Source organism: Sarcophilus harrisii, chromosome 5, assembly GCF_902635505.1.
Source record: "Sarcophilus harrisii chromosome 5, mSarHar1.11, whole genome shotgun sequence".
Lineage (NCBI taxonomy): Eukaryota > Metazoa > Chordata > Mammalia > Dasyuromorphia > Dasyuridae > Sarcophilus > Sarcophilus harrisii.
Genome location: NC_045430.1, coordinates 231,162,692 through 231,190,603, shown reverse-complemented (window position 1 = coordinate 231,190,603; position 27,912 = coordinate 231,162,692). Strand labels below are relative to the sequence as shown.

Here is a 27,912-nt window from a genome sequence, read left to right as displayed (position 1 = left end):
ATAGCACAAGAGTTCCATTAGTTCTGAACAATGTTGATAGACATCCTCAATAATCCATTATCTGTTCTAATTGAGAGACATCTCAGATCATAGGAAATCTAAAAGAGTAAATGGGGGGGGGGGCAGAGCGAAGATGGTAAAGGCAATGAGTCATCCAAGCTCCTCCCCAAACCCATCCAGATACCTTTAAACAATGATTTCTAAACAAATTTTACACAGAAAGAGTAAAACAAATTTCTATCCCAGGACAACATGGAAGGCCTATGTCACCAGGATGAGAGTAGATCCCAGTCATGTGGGGCTGTGCCAGCACAGACCAGGCACCAGGAATCCAAGAGTGGACCTCTGGGTGACTAAATCAGTGGCAGTAAAGATGATTTCCACATTTCTCAGCATAGACACCGAGGACAGCTCTGAGAATGGCTGGAAAGATTTGTTGCTCTTGGGTGAGAGTAGAGAAAACTGACCTGGAAAATAGATTAGGTGATAATTTTAAAATTATCTCTCCTGGATCTATCACCTGAAAGCCACAAAAAAGTGACATCTTTCAAGAAATTGTCAAGGAAAACTGTCCTGGTGTTCTAGAATCAGAGGATAATATAGAAATTGAAAATAATCCATCAATCACCACCTGAAAGAGAAAATTCTCGGTAATGTTATAGCCAAATTACAGAACTTAACCAGGTTAACAAGAAAATTTTGGAAGTAGCCAGAAAAAAAAATTCAAAGATTGTGGGGTCACAGTCAGAATAATATAAGATTTAGCAGTTTCTTGCTAAACTTAGCTAAACTTGCTAAACTTCATTAAAAGAGGGGCTTGGGATATGTATTCTGGAGGGTAAAGAAGATAGAATCACAACTAAGAATCACCTACCCATCAAAACTCAATAAAATCCTTCAGGGAGAAAATGGATATTCAGTGAAATAATATAACTTTCAAGCATTCATGATGAAAATACCAAAGCTAAAAAAAATTTTAAAAACAATAATGAAGAGAAGCATTAAAGAAAAAAAAAATCACAAGGGACTTAAGGTTAAACATTCCTATCTGAGAAGATACTTGTACCTCATTAGAACTTGTTCATATATAGTCAGAAGGCACAGGTGTGTGTTGAATGTGAGGGGATAATATAAAAAAAAGAAGAATGTACTAACGGGGGTGAGGGGAAGGTAGAAAAGGAAGAAGTAGAATGGAGTAAATTATCTCAAATAAGATACAAGAAAAGGCTTTTCATAGAGGAGGGGTAAAAGAGGGAGGTAAGGGAGAATGAGTGAACCTTACTGTCATCAGAACTGGCTTAAAAATGGAATCAGTGAATTGGGTATAGAAATCTTATCTTGTCCTATAGAATAGTAGGAGGGGAAGGAGATAAAAGGGAGGGCATGTTGGGGGAGGATAGGAGAGAATAAAATAAATGGGGGGAAATACAGTTTTGTATTTCAAAAAAATTTGAAGGAAGTTTCTCTGATTAAGGTCTCATTTTTGAACCTTAATCAGAGAAACTTCCAAATCAAATTTATAAAAATAAGAACCATTCCTCAAATGCCATTCCCCAATTTATAAATGATTAAAAGAATTGTTTTCAAATGAAGTATTCATAGCTAATTATAGCTATATGAAAAATACTCTGATTTAATATTGATTGGAGAAACACAAATTAAAACAATCCTGAAGTACTACTACATACCTATTAGACTGGCGAATAGAACATAAAAGGAAAATGAGATTTATTAATTAATGAGACATTAATGCACTGTTGATGAAGCTATTAACTGATTTAACCATTCTATAGAGCACAAAGGGCTTAAAAATCATACCATTTGATCTAGCGATAAAAATAAATAAAAAGAAAATGTTTATAGCAGCTCTTTTCTGGTGGCAAAGAATTGGAAATTGTGAAGATATCCATCAACTGGAAATGGCTGGATAAAGTGGGGAATGTAATTATGATGGAATATACTATTGTGCTATAAGAATGATGAAGATGCTCTCAGAAAAACCTGGAAAGATTTCCATGAGGTAATTCCAAAGCTAAATGTACTGGATACAAAATAACAACAGTAATGCAACATAATTAACTGTGAACAGCTACAATGGATCCAAGATAACTCTGAAGGACTTTTTGATACGAAAAAATGCTATCTATACCTAGAGAAAAAAAAAACTAATGAGGTCTGAATGCATATTGAAACATACTTTGTTTTTTACTTTCTTCATTTGGTCTTATGTTTTCTTTCACAACATGATTATTATGAAAATGTTTTGCATGACTATACATGTTTAACCTATAAATTGAACCTATAAATTGAATTGCCTTCTCAATGAGGGAAGATTATTTTTACATGTAACTGTTGAAAATAAAATACTAAAATAAAGAAAATAAAACATCTCAATCACACCACTTCAGTCCTTCTTACTATTGTTGTTCAGTCATGTCTTACTCTTGTTCTCTTGGCAAAGATGCTAGAGCAGTTTGCCATTTCTTTCTCCAGCTCATTTTATAGATGAAGAAACTGAGACAGAATGAAGTGCCTTGCCCAGGCTCATAAGCCAGTAAGTGTCAGAGGCCAGATTTAAACTCTGGAAGATGAGTCTCCCTGATTCCAAGCCCAGTGCTCCGTGCACTGCACCAACCTCAATAAGGGTTTGGCAACTAGTACGATTTTTTTTCATAATTGAAACATGTTTGGGCACATATAGTTGAGTGTGAAATTGTAATGGGAAGCAGTAAATGAGATAATGTGAGATTAAACATTGGTTTCTCGTGGATGATAAAACTGAGCATCAAGAGTTTCTACCAATGAGTTTCTCCTTTCTAACTGTTCTTTTCTCCAACTAATGATTAAATTTACTTGAAAAACAAGAGATATGGCTAGGAACTTGCAATTTTGGCTAAACTCTAAGGTCACATATAGCTTGAAAAGCTATGTACAGAATACAAAAATTATTATGATCGTATTTGGAAGACTATAAATCCACATTTGATTCTCAGTTCTGCATCAGACTCAAATCACTAACCCCCAGAATTGAGAACACCCTAAGACCAAAGTAAGGCTGCATATTTCTGATAGGAACCACGTGATCCTTTCTTCTCTGTCTTGCAAAGACACACATTGGGTTTCCCCATACCTTTCTCATCTGATGCCCTAACTTGTGGTTTTCCTTTCATTTCCAAACATAGAGACCATCAGGAGCAAAGGCTCACAAGTAGGAGAACACAGAGCATATTCAGGTAATGAGTAAATGTATTTGACTGGAATGTAGATCATGTAAAATGTTGAGAAAGTAACAGGAGTTCAGGCTGGCAAGATGGGATAGCCTGGATTGTGCTTTAATGGTTGGCAAAATAATCTAAATGAGACAGGAGCGAATGAGCCTTCTTGAGCAGGGAGATGAAAAATTCACTTGTGTGAGCGTGTTTTTGTGTGTTTGTATATATGTGTTTATTCTGGGAACTATATGAAAGGTAGATTGGAAGGGAAAGAGATTGGAAGTAACAAGTCAGATTAGGAAGCTGTTGTGGCAATACAGGCAGATGGTAATGTGGGTCTGGGAGTGGAAATAAAGAGGGAAAAGTATGAATCCAAAAGGTATTTTAGAAGAATTAACAGAATTTTTCAATTCATTGAATATGGAGAAGTGATGAGAAAGAGAAGAGTCAAAGACAAAGCCACGGTAGGTGATCTTGTAGGTAGGTGATCTTGTAGATAAAGTCATATACATGGAATCAGGAACATCTGGGTTTAAATAATCAGTGTCACACAGATACTTTTCACTTCTTCCAGTCTCAGTTACAGATGAGGAATTTGAGATCCAAATGAGCTAATGCATAAAAAAGTGCTTTGGAAACCTTTAAAGCACTCTAGAAATGCTATTATTATTATTGAGTTAGGTAGAGCAGATATTGGTACCACCAGCAGAAATGACCTTCATGAAGAAGAGTTTTAGTGAAAAAGATCAGTATGCTAAACGTGGAGCCTGTAATGTCGATAAAATAAACAGGTGGAAATGTCTTGTAAACAAATGGAAAGGTAGGTTTGGAATTTGAAAAACAGATCTGAGAGTCATTTTCATAGACATGATGGTTAACATTAAAGGAATAAATGAGATTGCCAAAGGAAAGAGTAATGAGAGAAAAGATCATCAAAGAATGACTTTTGAGTAACATCTACATTAAGGGAATTGAGAAGAGAGCAGGTAAGAAAAGGAGACAGGGATAGAATGTCAGTCACCTTTATTATTTGGAGAATTTTTTGGCATTTTAAGTTAGCTCATCAACTAAAAATACCCAAATTTATTCCATGTAGAAGTGAGGCAGACCCAGATCTTAGAAAATCTCTGCCTCTCTAGGCCTAACAAAAACTATTTTCTTAATCTTTATGGCACATAGTTAAAGATAATCATTAACTTTTTTTGTTGCTCCAGAATGGAAGCTCTTAGCCCTGGGTCCATGGATATCCAAGAGGCCTATGGATAAATTTCAGGGTAGTCTGTGAACTGAGAGGGGAAAAAATTAAATCTTTTTTTTACTTCTCTAACTAAAAAACATTATCCTAAGAAGGTATCCATCCATAGGCTTCACAAGATTTTCCAAGCCTCTGCTCTACAATAAAAGCAATTTAAATATTATAGTTCATTTTATGAATATGTATACATATATTTAGAGAAATGTAAATACAAAAGAAAACATAGCTTATATTTAATTAATTTAAATTAATTAATTTGTATATAGTTTGTAAAATAATTTAAATTTGCACTTTTAACTTATTTTTGCTTTACAAAACTATTGACTTCAGATTTCTTTAAATATGATCTCTTTGATTGCACTTGTTTAGCCATTATTAAAATGACTGACAGAGAACTTGGGGTAAAGATCTACTTAAAGCCAAAGGATTAAGAACTGTTATTTGAGATTCAATTAAAAAAATGTCGACAAAGAATCATAGAATTTTAGAGCTGGAAAGATACATTATAAATCATTTAGCACCCACAGAAACCTGAAGCTGAGAAAGATGGAATAAGGTCACACAATGAACTAGTAAGACTAGGACCCAACTACAAAGTTAATTATTGATGGGGGAAATATTTATTAATAATTTTGAAGAACATATTTGTATCTTGTTATCATTAGTTATTATTTAACTAATCTAATCTTTTATGTTTTCTTATACTTATATTATTATAGTCAGAAGCCTAAGTAAGCAAAGGTACAGTTTTCAAAGCTAAGAATCAATTCTGGCTGCGGTGAAAACTAGAGAGTAGTTGAAATTTTTCTCCATCTGTCTTTCCCTCCTTTCTTCCCAATATTCCTCTTAACACCTCACTGAAATCATGTCTCAAGGCATCCTTGACTAGCCCAGATTCTACCTGGAAGGATTTGAGAAACTAATTTACATTAACATGAAAGCAATAAATAAGATTTTGTGTGTTACCCTCATGATGTTTGTATTTCAGCAGAGGAACATGCATTACTATGTGAATTACAAAAGGTGTTGGCATCTGTGACACATAGGTGTTGGAAGGAGTTGGAGAAGTCTTCCTGACCTTCTTTAATACATACCTGGAATTGCACCTTTTGTAATTTAATCTAACTTGTTACTGGTCTAGATGCTCAAAAGCACTATCAAAAAAGAGGCAGACACATACAATTATACATGATTATAGTTTTTTTATAATTCTGAGCTGAGCTTTGAAATATTTTATTTTACTATTAAGGCTTTACTCGGTACCGTTTCTTGAATTTGGGTTTTTTTCTTCTAAATTTTGGGGAGATCTGATTTTATTTTACTTCTATTACTAACCTGTAAGTTTCCTGTGGGCAGGGATCAAATAATTTCTTATATTTTATCCACACTGCCACACATGCATAATAAGCATTAAGTGAGTATTTGCTGAATTTAATTTAATTCATTTTTTCCCCAAAGAAAGGGAAAAGGAAAGAAAGAAGAAGAAAAAAACAAGGAGGAAGAGGAAGTGGCAGCTTTAGCCAAAATTGTAGAATCCAGCACTGACAAAGAATGGTGTCCTCCTAGTGACAATGAGTTTTGCAATTATATTACTGAGATATCCAGAACAATTCTGCCTATAACTGATCTCAAGACACAGATTGAGACACTTGCAAAGTAAGTGGTTTTTTAAAAACTTTAATGTTTGTACAATTGTTTGGGAGAAACAATTGTACAAATATGTTAAGCTTACTGTATGTATTCCCTTACATGGATCATTTCTGCCCATACAGAAGTATTTCTCACTAGGAAACTCCTATTTAACTTTGGACCTAAGTGAACTTAATTTATTCCTTATTTAAAGTGATTTGCATTTTTGTTAACCATAGTTAAATCTACTTCAATGACTTCATTAGAAGTCTTGATTTGATTCTACTAATGGGGAGTTTAAAAAATTTGAATTGGAAATTGTATAAAATTAATACTCTCTATAGAAAAGAGCAATTGTGGGTCACTGAGGCTGAGACCACTAACTAGAGCATGGTTCTACAAAGGTATATTTTGTATGAAAGAGACATGATAGGTCAAAAAGAGGTAGCATTTCCCAATATGATGGTATACTTTTTGGGATGTGGAATGCAGCAGAACCGTAACTAGGATTGTACATAGAGCAAGCAGTATGCTGTACTTAGGGTCTGTAGAGCCCTCATTTGAGAAATGGGATGAACAGACTAGCTGGTGTCCCTGAATTCTTGGTGGCTACTATTGGTGGCTACTAAGAAAGGCTCCAACCTTCTCCATCATTTAGTAGCATCCTATTTGTACCAGTTATTCTTGATGACAACCAATCAATGCAAAGACTTATTAGCTGTCTAATACATGCCAAATATTGGTATTACCAATTTTTTTCTCTTTAAAGCATTAACATTAAATTAAGGGAAAATAAAAATATAAGTAATATAAAATATATAAAAGGAAATAAAATCTACTCGGTCATATAATATAATATAATATGATATGATATGATATGATATAAGTTCCTTGAGAATTGAGATTGTCTTACTGCTTAATTTGTTTCCCTATCTTACTGCTTAATTTGTTTTCCTAGTACCCAGCTAGTGCCAGTAATATAGTTTGTATTTAATAAATTCTTGTTTGAGCAAACCATAAACTAACTAGGAAAAAGGGGAAGGGCAGGAAAAAGATGGACTTGTAATTTTTGAGCAGGAAAAAGATGGACTTTTAATTTTGGGGCAGGAAAAAGATGGACTTTTAATTTTTTCTATCATATATCCAAAAAATAATTAACCCCTTTGCTATATAAACAAAATTAGAGAAACATCTCAGAACTTTGGAACTGGAGCAAGGGAGTGAACTGAGTGAACATACAAATGATAGAAAAATGGAAGAAGTCAGTTGACACTGGACCATTCCCTGAACCCTAATAACAGTGAATAAGACAGTGCTAATTGGCCTATAACTATTCTTTTGCTAACCAGACTTCAATATTAGTCCTCCATCCTTCATGTGCCTTTTAACAAATTGTGTTTGACTTAATATTCTTATAATCCTGACTTTCCTGGAATGGGAACTTGAAAGGCCCCAAAAGAAAGATCCTAATACCAAAGAGATAGCTGTGAACCAAATTCAGATATTCCCCGTTTTCCCTGGGTGGGGGTAAAAAACAAGCCATTATTGAGAATTCTGCATAATTGAATCCTGTCCATGTGAGCTCAGAGATGTGGGCCAGTGTGTGTGTGTGTGTGTTTGTGTGTGTGTGTGTGTGTGTGTGTGTGTGTATAGATACTTCTAGAAAAATACTTCTATCTTGTCTCAAGTTCCTTGAAAGAACAAGCTATGAATTAGGTGCAGGATTACAGCTTAAATCACTCAAATGTTTTAAAAATTAATGTTATCATACTGTATCATGTAATATAATATCAAACATAATATTATCATCATTTTACAGATCTTTACATGTTCTTGAATTCATTTTGAATTTTATATGTGATCATGTGGAACTGATTTTTGTCTGGGTTTCTAACAATTGAGAAATTATCATTAATTTTCAAAATGCTTTTTTCACATTTAATGAATTAATTAATACAACAATGGACCTTGCAGACCATTCAGACATGGCAAAATTCTACTTAATTCATTAATTAATTAATTGATTTAATGTTAAATTAAATCAGTCATTAAACAATTTTTAAAAATCATAGGGAGTTTTTTATGTAAAATGTCATTTCTATTTGTATACATATAATTATGCTATAAAAGATCATCAGTAAGATCTCTAAAACTGATTTATTTTCTCTCAACTTGAAAGGTTTGTGGCCGAAAAAATGGGTGGTCCAATTTCAAAAAAGTTGCTGCATGAATTCAAGTGGGAACTTCACATAAGCGAAGTAAAATTTCAACTAAGATCCAATATTGTACCTATAGGATATATCAAGAAAGGAACCTTCTACCATCGAGCTCTGCTTTTCAAGGTTTGTTGAGATGTCTAACTCATAAATATCATTGGAATCACTGAGAAAAAAGAATGAAGTCATGGCAAACTTTAGAGCACAGTTGCTTTGGATTCATCATGTAGTAATTTGTGTCACCCAAGCCAAGCCAAATGACATCATAATGTTGGGTGCTGAAATCTTTCACACCATACAACAGGAAGCAAACATACTTCCTTTCATTCCTGTTGCTTGTGGCCTGAACTACAGGCCTTTGCACAAGTGGCCTGGATATCTCCTTTCAACCTGGGTAGTTAGTTCTTGGTTGTCTTTAAGCCATTCCATGTGGTTCCCCATCTGTGGCTCAAACCTCTATCTCCTTAATCCCTGAAAAAAGAGAGCATTCCCACTACATCAGAGGTAGCCTGGCACTTTCTCTAGCTTCCCCTCTCCCCCAACAAAGTCATTTAATCTTACTCATTTTATGGTCTCAGCTAGTCAGCACAAACTGAGGTGAAGGGTCTGGCAATTATCTGGATAATTCAGGCAGTAAAATCAGCCTTTGCTTCAGTTAGCAAGTTAATTAAGACAAAGAGGGTGGTTTTTTCCCCTTCAAAACAGCCCTGGTAATTGTTGCTGTGAGGACCTGTAGCTATAGAATTGCTATGTGAGGGGGGGGGGGGGGAAAGTTTTTTTGGTGAAAATTTCTGAAACTGATTCATGTCATCTCGGAGCCCAATTTCATTTTTTAAAAGGAAATATGCATTAATAATTTACTCACAAAAGGCATTTTCTTCCAAGCTAAAGATGAATGTCTGTATACTTGTTTAATACCTTCTTAAAAAGATAAATGAAAAAGCATAGCTCACTTTTTCTAAGAAAGGATCTAATTATCTTGTTTACTCTCATTAGTTGTTGCCTTTATGTTGCTTCTTGACATTTCACTCTAACATATGGATGCATTGGGGAATTATGGGATCATCTGGATCCTGGTCCCCAATTGCTCTCTGCACCTTCCTTGTTTATTGAAGAGCAGCACTTTATCCAGAGTTACTGCAATTAATAAAGCTTCTTATAATTTCTCCCTTTTGTCAATTTCTACTTTCTGCTTTTAATTGAAATACTGGGGGGGGGGGATAAAAAGACAATGAAAGGGATGAGGGGTGGGATGATCAGCAAGTAATTGAAAGGTCATGCTTAGGGATCTATAGATAAGGATTGACAATTGGGAGGAGTCCTAGAAATGATCTTGCCCAACCTTCTTATTTTACAGAGAAGGAAACTAAGGAAAAAATAAGTGGTTCATCCAAGCATGCAATACTCGTGTCCAACCTGTGGCAGAGCATCCCAAACTCAAGCTGGTCTGATTAGCCACAGTTGGGCACACTGGAACTTGACTTGAACATAGTGATGCTATTTTGGTTGTCCTCAAACACACAGAACCACCACCAAAGCAGTAATTGGAAAGCCTGTCTCAGTTGAAAGCTTATTGGAATCATCCTTACTCCCTGTGACCTTGGGCTTTAACTGTAGGCAATGCTTATTGCAATGTGTGTGTGTACCAGGTGCTTTTAACAAATATTTCATTTAATCCTCACAATAGCCCTACAAAGAGACAAGGGTAGTGTTAGTCTCATTTTACTGTTGCAAGCAGAGACAATTACCCAGGGTCACACAGCTAGTGACAAAAGGCTGAATCTGCACTCAGGTCTTTCTAACTCTGGCCCTAGTGCTTTATTTATTGTACCACCAGTTGCCTATGAAAACCCTACCATCCACCTGGATGGTACAATGGTATAAGGTCCTTTGGTTTGCCCATGATCACACATTCAGCCTCAAATCTCCAGAACCACCATGTTTTTCCACTCAAAAGGAAAGAATTGTTGCAGCATGATTCAGGGGAAAGGGTAGGTCAGGAATCAGAGACCCTGCCATTTACAACCATGTCATAAGAAAATCACTTATAACCTCAGTTTCTCTTTTATGAGATGAAAGAGTGAGACTAAACAAATTTTAAGGGCCCTTCCAATTTGAGATCTATGATCCTATGATCTCCCAAGGTTGAATCTTATAGGAATGAGAGAGGGAGAGAGGGAGGAAAAGAAGCAGTTGGACAGGAGCAAATCAGAACTACCAATCTCTTGGTCTTGGAAAGCAGTTTTTAACTTTGTTCTTCCTATCAAAGAGAAAGCAGATTGTGTTCATTGATATTTTTGTTAACAGTATTGGTTTTAAAGAACACAGCCGTAGTAGAAGAATTGTTGTTGATTTTTTTTCTCAAAATTCTTTAAGGGAGAAAAATACATGAGGAAGACACACATGATAGAGCCTTCATATAGGATAGGGATAGGGACTACTCCAGTAGCTGCATTAATAAAAGGGAACTTTTCTGAAGAATTGCCTAGATAGAACTCCCTAGAATTCAAGGACTTGCTCAGGATCCCAAACCAATATGAGTCGAGAGGAAAATTGAACCCAGACCTCCTTGGCTAAGTAACTAGTGGTATGTTCACTATACCATGGTGGTAAAAATCTACCATCTTTCTCATGCTATATGTATTAAGCCACTATTTTGCTAATAATATTTGTTGAGATTCCAATAGCAGAAAATGTAACTACTTTTGAGACATTAAAAATTTTAGCAAATCCAAAAAATTATAGTATCTAAACATTAACAATAATTTACCACTTTTTAAATGTTGTGAGGAATCAAAGAAATTGCCATTAAAACTTGGAGCGATTTCTATTTCTTAGAACTCCTGTTTAGAAACGTCTCTGCCTTAAATTTTCCAGTTCAAGTCTAGATATAAACATATGAGAAATATATGGGCTTGGAAAAAAAACCTTAACATTCTAGAGTTAATGATCTTCCAAGACTCCTTAGGTCAGAATTAGCCAAAGGAGGATAATTTTGAGGTAGTTTCCCAGGAGCTTCAGTAAGATGTTCAAGGGCACAGAATGTTTAGATCAAAGAATTAGGGGCATCTAAGTGGCGCAGTGGATAGATTACCAGCCCTGAAGTCAGGAGGACCTGAGTTCAAATATAACCTTATGACACTCATAACCAATGTGACTTAATCTATATATATATATATTGATCAGAGAATTATCCAAGAATCAATCATCTTAAAACAGTCTCACTGTCACACCTTTTAATAAAATTCATTGACTCCCTATAACCTTCAGAATCAAATTTAAAACCTTCGCTTTAGAATTTAAAGCATCCTCACACTCCTTTCCATCATCTTTCCAGTCTTCTCTATGAAATTAATTTTTTAAAAACATTCCAGCAAAGGTATTTGTGTCATATAGAAATTTTCAAAAAATTATCAAAATTAACTTGTTCCTACATTATGGCAAGTTAGCTCTTCTCCTTCACCAATGCCGTGGACAAACTAGTTTGCCAGTATCAATTCAGTATGCTGAGTTGTTTTTTAAACAACTAATGGTCTCTGCTCCCAATTCTACCACCTCCCCCTCTCCAATACATCCTCTTATTTTATGGCTGTTTTCTTTCATAGGCTTTAGCTGACAAAATTGGGATCGGTGCCACTTTAGTCCGAGGAGAATACAACAGAGCTTGGAACGAAGTTAAATTAGTTGAAGAATCATATAAAGGCGTGACTGGATTGCTACCTCGTCCTGAAGAATTTATTATTGATCTAATGTTTGAGCCTGGTGCTCTGTTGAAGACAAGAAGTCAAGAGGCGGAGTTCTACAAATTTCTTTAATCCAAATTGTCATAATGTTTGACACATATTCCCTGTGAAACATATAGTTTTCCTTTGTTTCATTAAAGCAACAGAATTTTTCTCTAGTCTCAGAATGTTAAGGAACCTAATTCAACTTTTATTTTGCACTTCTGATTATAGACCATTAGTTACAAGTTCATAAACTTTGTGTTGTTTTATGTTTTTTTCTCCTCTAAATTACATATTTTGTTATCACTTAAGCTAGTTCTCTGGTTTATTCCCCCTCCCCCAGAAAAGTATCTGTCATTCTGTATTCAAGTCCAAATGATCTCAGCCATTGTATCAAGTGTGATAATAATGCCTCATTAAGCATCCTTAATATTGTTACTATTTTATACCCAGAATGCCTCACAAACACTTTGGATTAAATCAGTCTAGTTGTTTTTTAATAGTCTTTGGCTCACTACCATTGAGAATTTCACTATAGTTTTATCTTGTAGGTATATTTTGTGATGTTTCCTTTTCAAGAAAAAAAAATCATTTTGAGAGGCTACCTACTATGACCATGGTTGAAAGTTATTCAAGGTACTACAACTGTTGTTTGTTTCTAGAAAATAAGTTTTTGTTGTTTTAACTGTATTAGCTTAGAAATAAAATTTTCTTTGATCACAAAAGCAATTTTCTGATTTATTTTAACACTGATAAAAACATATTTAGTTACTAAATTTCTAAGTTTTCATTGAGAAATAGGAATATAATAGAATGTATATTGTTAGTTTAAATGGAAAATTAAGATGCAATTATACTTTTTAAATGATTAGTCAGAATGTAATCCCACATATTCAATAGCAATGTGACCAGCTCCAAGATATAAGTGTTTCAGAATAAAAAATTATTTCTGTAGATGTAGATTAGATAATTAATATCATAAATTAAGGCTCAAATTGTAATTTTCTTTTCCAAAGAAACCAAACCACTATCATTTTGTCATGTTCTATGAAAAACCAAAGCATAGTTATACAGGATACATATCTTACATTGATATGTAGCAAAAACAAACAAAAAAATAAGTGAACAAATTTTGTGCCTTGGAGACCAATCTAAATCCTTTTTCAGAATTGTCGTTCTTGAAATTTTGGCCCAAAGTAATTGTGCATCCTACCTTCATTAAGACACGATACTTTTATTAATATAAACCCATGTTTTATTTATGTTTCATCTAAATTGTTACCACCTAGCCTCATGTCATCTTCTACTTGTGAACTTAAGAGTTTTTGAAGCCTACTGTAGATCCCTATCACATTTTACCTTACTGGATTCAGAAAATCATTAGGTATTTTTGGCTCCAGATTCCATAGTACAAGTTCATTAACAATTCCTCATAGTTTCATGGACTTTTATTATTCAGCACCTTTTATATGTCACCGTGCTGAGCTCTAGAGATGAAAAGAAAGACAAAACAGACCTGGTACCAAGGAGTTCCCAGTCTCATGGGAGAGATGTCATACAAACAACCATATACAAATGATATACCCTAAGAAAAAATGGAGCCAATTTCACAAGGCACAAGAATTAAAGGAATCAGGAAAGTCTTCCAGAAGGTGAGATTTTAGCATAGCCTTTAAAATTGGAGAAATCAGGATGTGGAGACAGTGAGAAAGAAAATACGTGGCATGGAACAGAAGGGCAGTAACGAGAATGTTCCAAGTCTAGAGATGGAGTGTCTTCTGTAAGGAGCAGTAAGGAAATCTGTAGTACTAGATACTGGTGTATTTGGGGAGGGGGTTAATAAGGTTTTAAAAGACTGGAAAGGTTAAGAAAGTGCCCAAGTTTAAACAACTCCAAAGTGAAGATTTCATGTTAAATTCTGAAAGTGTTTGTTAGGAAGTTACTAGTTTTTATTCAATAGGGGATGATATGTTTATACCTACATTTCACCTAAGTAATTAATACAAACTTTAAAAAGAATGAGAACACACTACTAGAGTTTTCCTAGCCAATACAGATCCATTCATCGATGACTACTCTTTGGGTCCTGGCAACCAGTTTTTAGAAAAGCACTATTAAATGTGGATCCACCTAGTCTATCATCTAGTCTACTTTTTTCTATGTTTGAAAAAAAATTACCCAAGTTCCTTATTTTAAAAATCTAAATATAGACTGGATATAGTGAAAATTTGGGGCACTTAATGTATAGTTAGAAGACCTGGTTTGCAATTCCAATTCTACTATTTGTGAGCTATGTAACTCTGAAAAAGTCATTTAAGTCATTTGCTGATGTTATTGATTCATTCCAGTTAGTTAGATACAATTCTTTCTGACCACCCATTTGGGGTGGTATTGGCAAAGATACTGGAGCAGTTTGCCATTTCCTTAACCAGCTCATTTTTCCAGATGAGCAAACTGAGGCAAACAGGGTTAAGTGACTTGACTAGAGTCACAACAGCTAAAAAGTCTCTGAGGCCTTATTTGAATTCAAGATCAATCCTCCTAACAACTCCAGCACTTTATGCATTTTATATCGACATCTAGCTACCCTTTAGTTAAGTCAACAAGCATTTATTACGCTCCTATCCTACTCTGTGCCAAACTGAGGATACAAAGAAAAGCAAAACAGTTCATGCTTTCAAGAAGCTTATAATAGTCTAAGAAGGAAAACAACATATGCAACTACAAACAACTATGTACACTCAAGATATATATATATATATATATATATATATATATATATATATATATGACAAATTGAAGGAAGGCACTGAAGTTAAGACTGGGAAAGGTCTCTTGTAGAGAGTGAAATTTTTTCTGGGGCTTTAAGTAAACCTGGAAATGGAGGTGAAGAGGGAGGAAATTCCAGGCATGAGAAACAGCAAGTGAAAATGTTGAATCAGGAGACTGAGTAGTAAGAAGCCCAAGGTCCCTGGAGATATGGAGAAGGGAATAAGATGTAAGACAGCTAGGAAAGTAGGAATAGGTCTGATAATGAAGAACTTTAAACACCCAAAAAGAGCATTCATTTGCCTTGATTTACTTATCTGTAAAACAAGGAAATTAGATGAACACGTTGGATCTGGATTACACTTCCTGTCTGCCTCAAAAAGGTTTATAATTAGGACACCTGAGTTCTGATCCAGATTTTGCTGCTTACTACTGGGTGACGTGAAGGAAGTCACAACTTCCGAGGCCCTCAATTCCTCATTTATTTAACATTCTTTTAAAAAATTGTTTTTAGTTTTCAACATTTACTTTTACAATATTTTTATTTCCATACCTCCCCACTTTTTCCCTGTTCTTCTGAACTCTGAAATGAACTGAATTCTTTTTAACTGAACTGTTCTCTAATATGTCACCACTATTCCTGCCCACCAATCTTTTAGTTCAACTGTAACCTAATGGTCATAAATCTCTTCTACTCTTCAGATTTAATACATATCTCTGGGTAAGACAAATCTCGGGGTTCGATTTCCTAAAAGGAAAAGGAATGGAGATATGTTACAAAGAAACTTTTAATGTTGCTCCAGTAGCTACTCTGTTTTAGGAAAATGGCAATGACTGAGGATATGGACAGACAATTCTCAGACAAAGAAATTGAAACTATTTCTAGCCATATGAAAAGATGCTCCAAGTCATTATTAATCAGAGAAAACCAAATTAAGACAACTCTGAGATACCACTACATACCTGTCAGACTGGCTAGAATGACAGGGAAAGATAATGCAGCATGTTGGAGGGGATGTGGGAAAACAGGGACCCTGATACATTGTTGATGGAATTGTGAATACATCCAGCCATTCTGGAGAGCAATTTGGAACTATGCTCAAAAAGTTATCAAACTGTGCATACCTTTTGATCCAGCAGTGTTACTACTGGGCTTATATCCCAAAGAGATCTTAAAGAAGAGAAAGGGACCTGTATGTGCACGAATATTTGTGGCAGCCCTGTTTGTAGTGGTCAGAAACTGGAAACTGAGTGGATGCCCATCAATTGGAGAATGGCTGAATAAATTGTGGTATGTGAATATTATGGAATATTATCGTTTTATAAGAAATGATCAGCAGGATGATTTCAGAAAGGCCTGGAGAGATTTATATGAACTGATGCTGAGTGAAACGAGCAGGACCAGGAGATCATTATATACTTCAACAACAATACTATGATGATGATCAATTCTGATGGCCGTGGCCCTCTTCAACAGTGAGATGAACCAAATCAGTTCCATTTGTGCAATAATGAATAGAACCAGCTACACCCAACGAAAGAACTCTGGGAGATGAGTGTGAACCACTACATAGCATTTCCAATCCCTCTGGTTTTGTCCGCTTGCATTTTTGATTTCCTTCACAGGTAAATTGTACATTATTTCAAAGTCTGATTCTTAATTGTGCAGCAAAATAACTATATGGATATGTGTGTGTGTATACACATATACACACATATATTATATATATGTATTGAATTTAACATACATTTTAACATATTTAACATACATGTATTGGTCTACCTGTCATCTGGGGGAGGGGGGTAAGGGAAAGGAGGGGAAAAATTGGAACAAAAGGTTTTGCAATTGTCAATGCTGAAAAATTACCCATGTATATATCTTGTAAATAAGAAGTTATAATAATAATAATAAAATTATGAAAAGGAAAATAGGTTTGGGGTGTGCCTTCCCACCCCTACATGAGTAGAGCCTAACTTAACATAAAGTTAAAAGTCAAGAAACAGACAGGAAAACAAACAAACAACAATAAAAAGAACTTAGGAAAACAAACAAACAACAATAAAAAGAACTCACCATAAAAAGCTCGTACAGTGGCAGGGAAGATCAAGAAACTCAAAAGAAGACAGTAATGTGAAAAGATCTACAAAATAGCCTCAAAGAAAAATACTAATTGGACACAACTTCAACAAGAATTCCTGGAAGAGTTAAAGAAAGGAATAAAAGTGGCAGAGGAAAAATGAGAAAAGAAATGAGAGCCATGCAAGAAATTTATGAAAAGAGAATGAGGCTTAGTAAAAGAGGCACAAAAAATCCTGAAGAAAATATCTTTTAAAAAAAATTGACTAGAGAGGCAGCTAGGTGGCTCAGTGGATAGAGCATCAGGCCTGAAGTCAGGAGGACTCAATTCAAATCTGGTCTCAGACACTTAACACTTCCTGTGTGACCCTGGGCAAGTCACTTAACCCCAATTGTCTCAGAAAAAAAAAAAAAAAAAGACTAGACTAAAAGTAAAAGAGGCACAAAAATTCAGTGAAGAAAAGAACTCCTTAAAAATTATAATACGTCAAATGGAAAAGCAATTACACATATTACCAAAGAAAATAATTTCTTTAAAATGAGAATTGGACAACTCCCTAAGATTGACGAAACAATACAAAAACTCAAAAGAATGAAAAAATAAAATGTGAAATATCTCATCAGAAAAAAATCAACTAAAATGGAAAAAAGATAAAGAAAATTTAAGCATTATTAGACTACTTGAAAATCACGATCACAGAAAAAGCCTAGCCACCATGTTTCAAGAAACTATTAAAGAAAACTGCCCTAAAATCCTAGAACCTAGGATTACCTAGTGTTAGAATTCTTACAAGGTGCTAAGTCAGTGGAATTGATAGAGATAATGGTTGTTTATCAGGGTGCTTAACAGTTCTCTAGATGTACTTAGTCCTCACTACAGTTCCACAAGATTCACACCTTTAAGAGAGCATATATAAGTTGGGAGCCTCAACCAGGATTGACTCTGGAAGATTCACAAGCCAGGATTGAGTCAAGATGATTCACAAACCAGAGACAGCAGTCAGGCAGAACAAAGGAATACAGAGAAGGGGTGGCAGGCTGTCCTGTGGAGAACACTGAAACCAAGATCCAGAAGGCCTCCAGAACACTAGCTGAGCCCCAAGTGAAGGAGATAAGATTTTGGAGGATACAATAAAGAATTTGGACATTAACTCCTGGCTGAATTTGAGGTGATTATTACTCTGAACTGAAACTAAGGCTACCTCCAGACGCTCCCCAAGAAACCTGCTCCTAGAGAACATTATATTTTAGAGAAGAATATTACGTTTTGGCGCCCGAATGTGGGACAGATACAATCTATTCATTTCAGTAGAAAAATCTCTGATCCTGATTTCAGTGGAAAAGTCTCCTTGACCCAGAAATTAGGGTGAGTACAAAAACAGACAAGGAAACTTTGTTAAAGGACTAAACTAGTTGTTCAGCTAAAATAGGACAGATGTTTATAAAACAGCCTTCTTTTCCAATTCAAGGAAAATGTGCAGAGAGCATTGTCAGACTTATGAAAAGCCAAGGTTTGATTATAATTTGGGAGCAGATCACTGAACTTTTAGAAACTGTACAGTACACATCTCCTTGGTTCTCTAAGGAAAAAGAATTGAATCCAGAAGAGTGGAAATTAGTTGGAGAGGAACTAAGTGAATACTGCAATTCCAATCCAAACTCAATTTCCAAAAATACACTTTATACATGCAATTTAATACAACTGGCTTTAAGAAATTATATAAGTTATACAATAAAGAAAAAGATGAAAGAGCAGGAGTAGGAAGAGCCAACTAAATTAGGTGAAAAGGATGAAGAATCAGATAAGAATGGAGTTAAGTACAATTTTAGGTGTGATACTTCACAGCAGGAGAAATTAGGCCATTCCACATCTCCTGACCTATTTCCCTCAATTAACCCTTCATGGGTGGAGGGAGGAGGAGGGGGAGAGGCAGTGACACAAACAGAACCACCTATTAAGCAGCCTCTGACAAGATTACAAAAGCATTGGTTAAGGCAAAAAATGAAGGACAGGATGTATCTGATTTAATAAATGCATACCCTGTGTCTGAAGAGCTTGACTCTTCAGGTCAAAAAAGGAGAAGATACACTCCTTTTGATTGGGAAAAAATTAAGTATTTGAAAAAGGGTTGCACTCTTTGTGGGGCTACATCATCTTATGTTAATGGATAATAGTTTCACTGTACTACCTTTGTGGGAGTGCAACCAACCTGTGGGACTACTTTATCAACCAGAAAGTTTCCCAACTTTAAAAAAAAATTTTCATGGAGAGTTTTCAATAGTCTCTTTTCTTGCATTCCAATATTTCTTAGTGGAAAAAGTTTTATTCTCTTGCTGATGATGAACTTGAGCTTCTTCCAATATATGGGATTAGTAATAGTCCTATATATATATATATATATATATATATATATATATATGTAATTTTATTATATATCTTTAATCTCTGAAGCTCTCTCAACAGAAAAGGACCTTCTCAAAAATAAAACTTGAATACCCTAGGATCAGGTCCATGTTTCTCAGCTTTTATACCTTTCTTCATTCTCTATCATCAATCAAGTACTTATTAAGCACCTACTATGTATCAGCTACTGTGATAGACTCTGTCACAAATACCCCCTCCCCATGTGGGAAAACTGGGACACTGATACATTGTTGGTGGAACTGTGAACACTTCCAGCCATTCTGGAGATTGATTTGGAACTATGCTCAAAAAGTTATCAAACTATGCATACCCTTTGATCCAGCAGTGTTTCTATGGGTTTCTATCCCAAAGAGATCTTAAAGAAGAGAAAGGAACCTGTATGTGCAAGAATGTTTGTGGCAGCTCTCTTTGTAGTGGCCAGAAATTGGAAACTGAGTGGATGCCCCTCAATTGGAGAATGGCTGAATAAATTGCGGTATATGAATATTATGGAATATTATTGTTCTGTAAGAAATGACCAGCTTGATCATTTCAGAAAGGCTTAGAGAGACTTGCATAAACTGATGCTGAGTGAAATGAGCAGGACCAGGAGATCATTATATACTTCAACAAAAATACCATATAATGATCAGTCCTGATCAATGTGGCCATCTCCAGCAATGAGATGAACCAAATCAGTTCCATTTGTCCAACAATGAATAGAACCAGTTACACCCAGCAAAAGAACTCTGGGAGATGAGTGTGAATCACTACATAGAAATTCCCAATCCCAATTTGTTTTTGTCTACTTGCATTTTTGATTTCCTTCACAGGTTAATTGTACATTATTTCAAAGTCCAATTCTTCTTGTGCAACAAAATAACTGTGTGGACATGTATACATATATTGTATTTAACATATATTTTAACATATTTAACATGTATTGGTCTACCTGCCATCTGGGGTGGGGATGGGGGGAAGGAGAGGAAAAACTGGAACAAAAGGTTGTGCAACTGTCAATGCTGAAAAATTACCCATGCATGTATCTTGTAAATGAAAAGCTATAAAAAAATAAATACCTCTCCCCCCCCCCCCGCCAAAAAAAAGAATCTTTATTTACAAGAAGCTAGACCATTTTTGGTTTTATGTTTTTGTTTTACTTTTTCCCCACTGCCACGCATTCAAGGACAACAGAAGCAAGGAAGATTATTTCAGTGCAGCAAAGTTCATATTTATTGATGTCAAAAACCCATGCATGATTGATAATGAAGTCAATCATAGGGTATGGAGTGATTTCTGTGCTCAGTCCCATGTTCTTATTTTTGTCAAAGACTACCTCAGTAAGACTTCAAGCTCTCTAGGCAAGAGGACAGACTCAAGTGATCAGTTTCCATGTATAATCAAATATTTTTAGCTCACCAAGAATTTGAAAATAGTTTACTTAGGTAATTTCCCCAAAACAAATGGAATCTGATCTGTCTCTATAGTGTTTAGAAAGTACTTCTCATTTTCCTAAAGAATCTATCACACTCTCACAGAACTTTCAATATTCTTGTCTCTTAAGCCATGAGACACTCTAACAGTTCTCTGGATGTATCTACATGGATTGCTACACATCAGTACTTCAGAAGCTTAATATCCATCTGGAGGTTTTTGTTGTTTTGTTTTTAATCCACTACTTGATTACCATATAAATAAGAAATATTTCAATTGAATTTGTGTATGAAACAATATGAGAGTTAAGCAAATAGTTTGTCTGGCTTATAAAAACATATCAGGAAACCCAGCCATCTAATCCCAGCCTGAAAACCAAAAAATAATTTTCTCCAATCGAGCCATATATAACTAGGACATCCAAAATGGAAGTGCCAAATGAAAATTCCTCCAATAGATCCTGAAATGCACACAGCATCCAAAATGGAAATCCATAATGGATTTTTAGGATGTAGTCTGTGGATGCTTTCTTCTTCTTTAGTTATAGCTCTTTTCTCTAGATTATAGATATTTTATGGGTTAGACTCCTGTCCTGAAAAAATTTCATAAGTCCCCAACAATTTGTTTTACTTTTTTTTAACCAGTCATCAAAGACAATGGTCTTTAAAAATAGATTTATTAGCTTATAACAAAAGCATTTTAAATAGCAATGTAAAGAAGGTAATATAAGAATATTCTCACATGTGAGGCCTTTCTATGAATGTATATATTTGTTGTTGTTTTGTCATTTGAGTTATATCCAACTCTTTGGGACCCCAATATGAGGTTTTCTTAGCAAAGTCATTGGAATGATTTGCTATTTCCTTATCCAGCTCATTACAGATGAAGAAATTGAGGCAAATAGGATTAAGTAATTTACCCAGGGTCACACAGCTAGTAAATGTCTAAGGCTGGATTTGAATGAACTCAGGTTTTCCTGACTCCAAGCCCAGAGCTCTACCTACTGTACCACTTATGAATGCATATACTCAATAAGAAAAGTATCTTTACAGATATTATACATGTAATAACCAAAAATGGAGATCCAGACATAAGGGTATGCATACAGAGGGAGCATTATAAGGTACATGCATGAAGAGACAACACATACCTCTGACACCGCAAAGCTGCATTTCATGCCTTTTATTGATCTTTGTTTTCCTCCACCAGATATCTCCTGCTTTCTCCTCATCACCACCAGCTACTGCTCCATGTTCCTTTGTCATCAGGTGTTGTCCTCTAATCTAGCTATTTGTTGACTCCATTTATCTTTAGCATTTATCCACACACTGAGAAAAAAAAAAAACTGGGGATGCTGTGGCTACACTTGTATTAGTTCTTTTAACCTTCACTATCCAGTGGGAAATGCTATGGCTAATAAGCCTCTCTCTGTAGATGGCAGCCCAAGGATGTTTCAAGTGGCTCAAATGTTCTTTCCATTTTTTTCCTCTGTCTGAGCTAAGTTCTCCAAAGAATTGCTATTTTCTGTGCCACTTGAAACTCTGACCTAGAAGTTGTCTGTTTAGTAAACCTTTATCTAGGTTAAGCTAACAATTATTTTTTAGCCAATCATGGTTAAACTTCTCAGCTGTTTTCTAGAAGGTTTCCTTCCAACCTTCTTAACTGGCTGTCCTAGCAAGGTTTCTTGGCCAATAGCTATGAAGATTTCCAAAGATTTCCCAATCAACTCTCGCCTCCAATAGCTAAGGAAGTTCCTTGCTGACCAGACTGCCCCAGGAAGCTTGGGCAAAACCCTCTCACCCTTTGACTACTTTTTAGAACTGTCCTACTAACTGCTTCTTTTCATCTAAACTGAACTGAACTTTTAAACTGAACCATCATCTCAATCCAACTGTCACATAATTCAAATTCTGAAATCTATTTTAATTTTTAGGACTTATACCCCGTGAATAAGGTAATCTTCCTAAAGTTCTATTTGCTGAAAGGGAAAGGGGATCAAGAGACACTAAGGTAAAGAAACTGTTTTTAACCCCAGGAACCCCTCTGTTCTATGCAAAATAGTTCCAGTCTAGCTGGCCAGAGAATTCTAAAAGACTGTTGACTTTCATTCCACTTTCTCCAGCCATATTACAGCTTATTCTCAATCTCTTTCTTTCTATATAATATTATGGTTTTGTAGTTTAAGACTACTATTTATTCAGTGTTCCTTTTGCTTTTCTTGCATTATTAACTTTTATTATAATTTATATAACTCATATATGTAGAGAGAGTGTAAATGTGTGTATAACCATATGTACCTATGTTACTATTAATAAAGAAAAATGGGCACATTTGATTTTTTTATTGGTTGAACCTAACTCCAGTACTTAGGAATTTATTGGGGTAATAAGGGTAAGGTTGGAAATGGGGAGAAATGATGTTTTTTTTGAAGCTTGCCTAGTTTGTTTTTTTTTTTTTTTTCAAGAAACAGGAGGTGGTGGATGTTTGCATTACAATGTTCAAACCCCAGCTAGAAGCTGTTAATCCCACCCAACAATTAATGAAACTTCAAATCCAATAGTAGTTACTGATTCTGGATTTGAAAAATGAAGTAAAAGTATAAAGTTCTATGAGCCAATTCATAGGAATCAGTCCTCATCACTCTGTAGAGAATCAGATTTTTGGGTTATCTTGAGAAAGTCGCATTTCATTTCCCCCAAGAACAGCTGGTAAACAAATGGAATCTACACTTTCAGTAGTCATTAATCATACCAGCTGGAACAGCTGAAACATTCTTCCAAAGTACATACATATCTGACATCTAAATCAAATGATAGTCTATTAGGGTTTTTCTGTTTGGGGTTATTCCTTTTGAAAAATCAGAGTAGGTGTGACTCTGTTCTCCCTTTGATTTTTTAATTCCTTCTTTTAGAAAAATTTTGTTAAGCCTGATAGACGTTTTATAAGTGAATTGTTACAATTCACTTATTGGTTAAATTGGATATATCTTTGTAAAGTATTTGTTAAATGTAAAGAAGAATAGTAATTGCTGGGAATTCAAAGATAAAGATCAATAAATCCTATTTTTTCAGAAGCCTGTATTTTATTTAGAAGAAGCTGTATGTATATATGTATAAGTAAATACGAAGTACAGACAAAGAACAGGATGTATTTGTAGGGACTGCAGGGGTCCTCAAACTACAGCCCGCAGGCCAGATGCGGCAGCTGAGGACGTTTATCCCCCTCACCCAGGGCTATGAAGTTTCTTTATTTAAAGGCCCACAAAACAAAGTTTTTGTTTTTACTATAGTCTGGCCCTCCAACGGTCTGAGGGACAGTGAACGGGCCCCCTATTTAAAAAGTTTGAGGACCCCTGGGAGGCTGGGGATTAGGAAGATGTAAGTTAAAAATCCCACGTCTGACACATATCAGCCATTACAGGCTATTCCTCTCACTGGTCTTCCCTGGTATTGGTAGGCCATCATAAGCTTACCTTACTTGATTCAGGTACTGAAGTTGTTTAGGCAAATTTCTTGCCTGGCCCACCTCCAGCACCTCATGTCTGCTCCCTATCATCACAGAGCTTCCAGTTGCTTCAATGATTCTCAGATGGGCTTAGTGCCTGAGGCAGAGTTCATTGAATAAGAACTCTACAAGAAAAATTTTCATATTTTGATAGGAGAAAATTGGATATGAATGAGATGCATTGTGGATGCAAAAAATAAATGTATCCCTGTTTTCGGCCTCATTTCCCAATTATTCCCAGTTATCCTTGAACTCAAAGCTTCCTTCTTCAAAGTGACCAGTGATCTCTTAACTGCCATATCTTACCATCTTTTTTTTCAATCGCCATCTTTCTTGACTTCTCTAAAGCACTGGAACAGTTGATCATTTTCACTCCTGAAATACTCTCTTATATCTAATTTGCTGGGGGCAAAAATGTGTTTCCTTTAAAAAACAAACAAAAAACCTTATACCTTTATACTTTAAAGAACTTGGAAAAATAATTTTCTATATTTATCTCCAAATGAAGAAATTCAATGGGCTTTGAACTCATCTGTTAAATCATAAAAATGAAATACCTGATTTTTGTTTGTTTGTTTTTCTTTGCAGGAACAACTAATTGACATTAGGAGAAATGGAAATCTACTAGCTGAATTTCAACAAAAATTTTGCATAATTGGTTCATGGAATTGAGTATCAGCAACATGATTTAGTAAGTATGACCAATAATATACTACTTCTATTTGAATCTATATATCTTTATAAGATAACTTCTTTAATTATGACAGTCGTTATGCAAGCGAACAACAACAAAAAGAGTGAGAATGCTATGTTGTGATCCACACTCAGTTCCCACAGTCCTGGTTGTAGATGGCTCTCTCTCTTCGTCACATCATTGGAGCTAGCATCAGTCATCTCATTGTTGGAAAGAGTCGTGTTCATAATAAACTTAATTTAGAATCAGATCTTTGAATTGCTATAAGGATTTGATATTTTATCCTTTAGGAAGTCACTAAAGAATTTTTGAGTAGAATGGTCAGATCTGTATTTTAGAACAATCAGTTTGGCAGTCATGTGGGAGAAAGATTATAAAGGGGAGAGAATGGAAGCAGGGAAAGAAATTTAGTTAAAATGAAAAGCAATAAGGACCTGAAGATCAATAGAAAAGATTCTGTGAAGGTGGATTGCAAGATATAACAACTGATTAGATTTGCAAATTCAAGGACAAGAGTCAAAGAAGATTACAAGGCTATAAATTGTAATGACTAGAAAGATGATGATAATCTCAACAAAAAGAGGGACGTTTGAAGGGAGGATAGTCTTAGGGGGAAAAGAGTTCTATTTTCAACAAGTTTACTATAAATACAGAATAGAGATGGTAAGCAAACTAATGGGATTTGGGGGAGAGAAAGGAAAGGGGAAGGAGGGAAATGGAGAGGGAAGAAGGAAGAAGAAGGAAGGGGAAAAAAAGGAAAAGAAGGAGAGGGAGAGAGAAGCGGAGGAGAGAGAGAGGAAGTAGGAGAGGGAGAGAGAGAAGAGAGAGTTGGAGGAAAAATGAGGAAAGAAGGGGAAAGGGGGAAGAGAGGAAGAGAGGGCAGAGGTTATCTTTCTTTTTATTTGCATTTGTACTCCCAATGTTTATCACATAGTCTAGCATATAGTAAAGGCTTAATAAAATGTAGGTTGACTTTCTATTCCCTTGAAGATTATTATGCAGGCTAATAAAATGAACTCTTGATCTGGAAAGATCAGGACTCTTTCCTTACCTGTTTTTTCTTACTCATCTAAAGCAATAAAGGGTCTTGCCAAAATGCAGCATAAAACTTGCCAATAATATTGACTAAGAAGTTAATAAAAAGGAAACTAACTCAGCATGCTCCAAGATGCTTCATCAGAATCAAGAAAGAACAGAATTGATTCACAAGCTTATTATTACCTGAATCATACTTCAGTTCTGTTTAGTTAAAAAAAATTTAACTTCTAAAAAATTTTAGAAAAAAATTTTCCCTTTTCACAATAACTTTAATATCTCTGCCTGGCATTTATCTCTGCAAAACCCTTTCCCTCCTGATAACGGTCACCTTCTCCAAATGCATTATTTACCCACTGATACAAATTTCTAATAGACCCCAAAGGAAAAGCAAGAAAAGTGAACCCATTTTCATTAAATTTCATTTATATCTGCCATCTGATTTCTTTTAGTTCTTGGTTACTATATTGGCATGTTATAGGTATAGCTATAAAATTCTATTTCTATTTTCTACAGAGACCAAAAAGCATTTCTTAGATCTGAAAAATCTAGCTGAGGACTAAGGTAAAAAATGAGTCCAGAAGAAAGGACAGATCTCTTCATTAGCCAGAGGCCAGGAAGCTGAAGTAGTGAAGAACATCTACCTGGTGACTGTTTTCTTTCATTTTTTCATATAAATTTGGCATCTCTGTCACAAGAGAGAAAGAAAAACTCAGAAAGAGACATAATGTTACAAACACACACATACGCACACACACAGGAATACATGAATGAAAAGTATTCTGATGTGAGTCAATTACATGAGAGAAGGCAGGATGTATTTTACATTTTCACCATGATTTATAATTACATTAGATTTAGTACTTGTAAAATGCCCAGAATTTCCCACTAAAGCCAGGTCATACCATCAAAAGTTAATTGATATTGAGACATTTATTTAACTCACACATTGACAGTTGTCATTATTTATTTCCCCTTGTTACATCATCACCACCCTTCCAATCCCCCAGAGATCATTCTCCCCTTGAAGGCAAGGACTGCTTCTAAATTCTCTATTATAATGCTCACTAGATGATTGATTTATTGGCTTAAGACAGGAGCAGGAAAACAAGATTTTCATTATTACTTGTTCTCATTATCCCAGAAGAGAATAGAGATTTTTTTATTCTCCTAATCATCTTGAGTACATCTTTTTACAGGCAGACCTGGAGCTCTGTTCAACTAATCCTAAAGGGGTCCAAAGGGACAAGAGTAAGACCTAATGGTTTGACAGCTCAAATACTGCACTGGTTAGCACCAAATTTAAGAAAGCCTCCAACAGATAAAATAGAAATTCTATGGATGATGTATCTTTCCAGGTTTCATTGATATTACTCAATTCCTGCACGTGTTTTACACTATATTGGATTACTTGCTGCCTAGGGGAGGGAGGTGAGAAGAAGGGAGGAAGAGGAATTTGGAACACAGAATTTTGCAAGGGTAAGTGTTGAAAACAATTTTTGCATGTATTTTGAAAAATAAAAAGCTATTGATAATTTTTAAAGATATTACTCAATTCCCTTTCATTAAATACTTATTTATTAAGGATATACTATATAATAATAGCTAATATTTATATGATGCTTACTGTGCTAAGTGTTTTATAATCATTATCTTATTTGACAAAAAAGGAACTATTAAAAATGAAATAAGAGCGGAGGTAAAATGATATATAAACAAAAAAGAAAAAACAAAATATATCCGAAAATGATTTGGTATGGAGTTCAGAATCAGAAAGGTCTCTTTTAGGAAGTAGAATAAAGGGAAGAACAGATTACATGAAGTAGAAGAAAAAAAAGGCATTTAATTCTGAGTAAAGGCAAAAAGACACAGTGGAATGTTGTGCATGAGGAGCAACAAGAATTCAATTTGTTTGGAATACAGTGTGTGTGAGTGATGGCAAATGTCTATTATCAGCC

The 27,912-nt window shown here is 35.1% G+C and overlaps 1 protein-coding gene and 2 long non-coding RNA genes across 7 annotated transcripts in view; 2 read left to right on the top strand and 1 right to left on the bottom strand.

Moving 5' to 3' along the window:
* ARMC3 (armadillo repeat containing 3) overlaps window positions 1-12,762 on the top strand; it is a 131,822-nt gene extending 119,060 nt beyond the window's left edge. For 3 of the 4 annotated variants that reach the window (XM_031939869.1, XM_012551246.2, XM_031939870.1), the window contains 4 exons: window positions 3,183-3,233; window positions 5,926-6,123; window positions 8,276-8,438; window positions 11,918-12,762. In XM_031939869.1, the coding sequence (XP_031795729.1) occupies window positions 3,183-3,233; window positions 5,926-6,123; window positions 8,276-8,438; window positions 11,918-12,127 (622 nt within the window). In that variant the 3' untranslated portion in view covers window positions 12,128-12,762. The remainder of the gene's footprint in view (window positions 1-3,182; window positions 3,234-5,925; window positions 6,124-8,275; window positions 8,439-11,917) is intronic. The other variant, XM_031939868.1, reaches the window with a different exon arrangement.
* The window catches only part of LOC116419465, a 132,800-nt gene extending 110,041 nt beyond the window's left edge, over window positions 1-22,759 (bottom strand). For both annotated transcript variants that reach the window (XR_004229791.1, XR_004229792.1), the window contains exon 1: window positions 21,872-22,759. This is a non-coding gene — a long non-coding RNA (uncharacterized LOC116419465). The remainder of the gene's footprint in view (window positions 1-21,871) is intronic.
* Window positions 22,661-27,422, top strand: LOC116419466. The gene is made up of 4 exons (XR_004229793.1): window positions 22,661-22,731; window positions 24,814-24,916; window positions 26,471-26,601; window positions 27,313-27,422. It is a non-coding gene; the product is annotated as an uncharacterized LOC116419466 (long non-coding RNA).
* The last annotated feature ends 490 nt before the right edge of the window (window positions 27,423-27,912 follow it).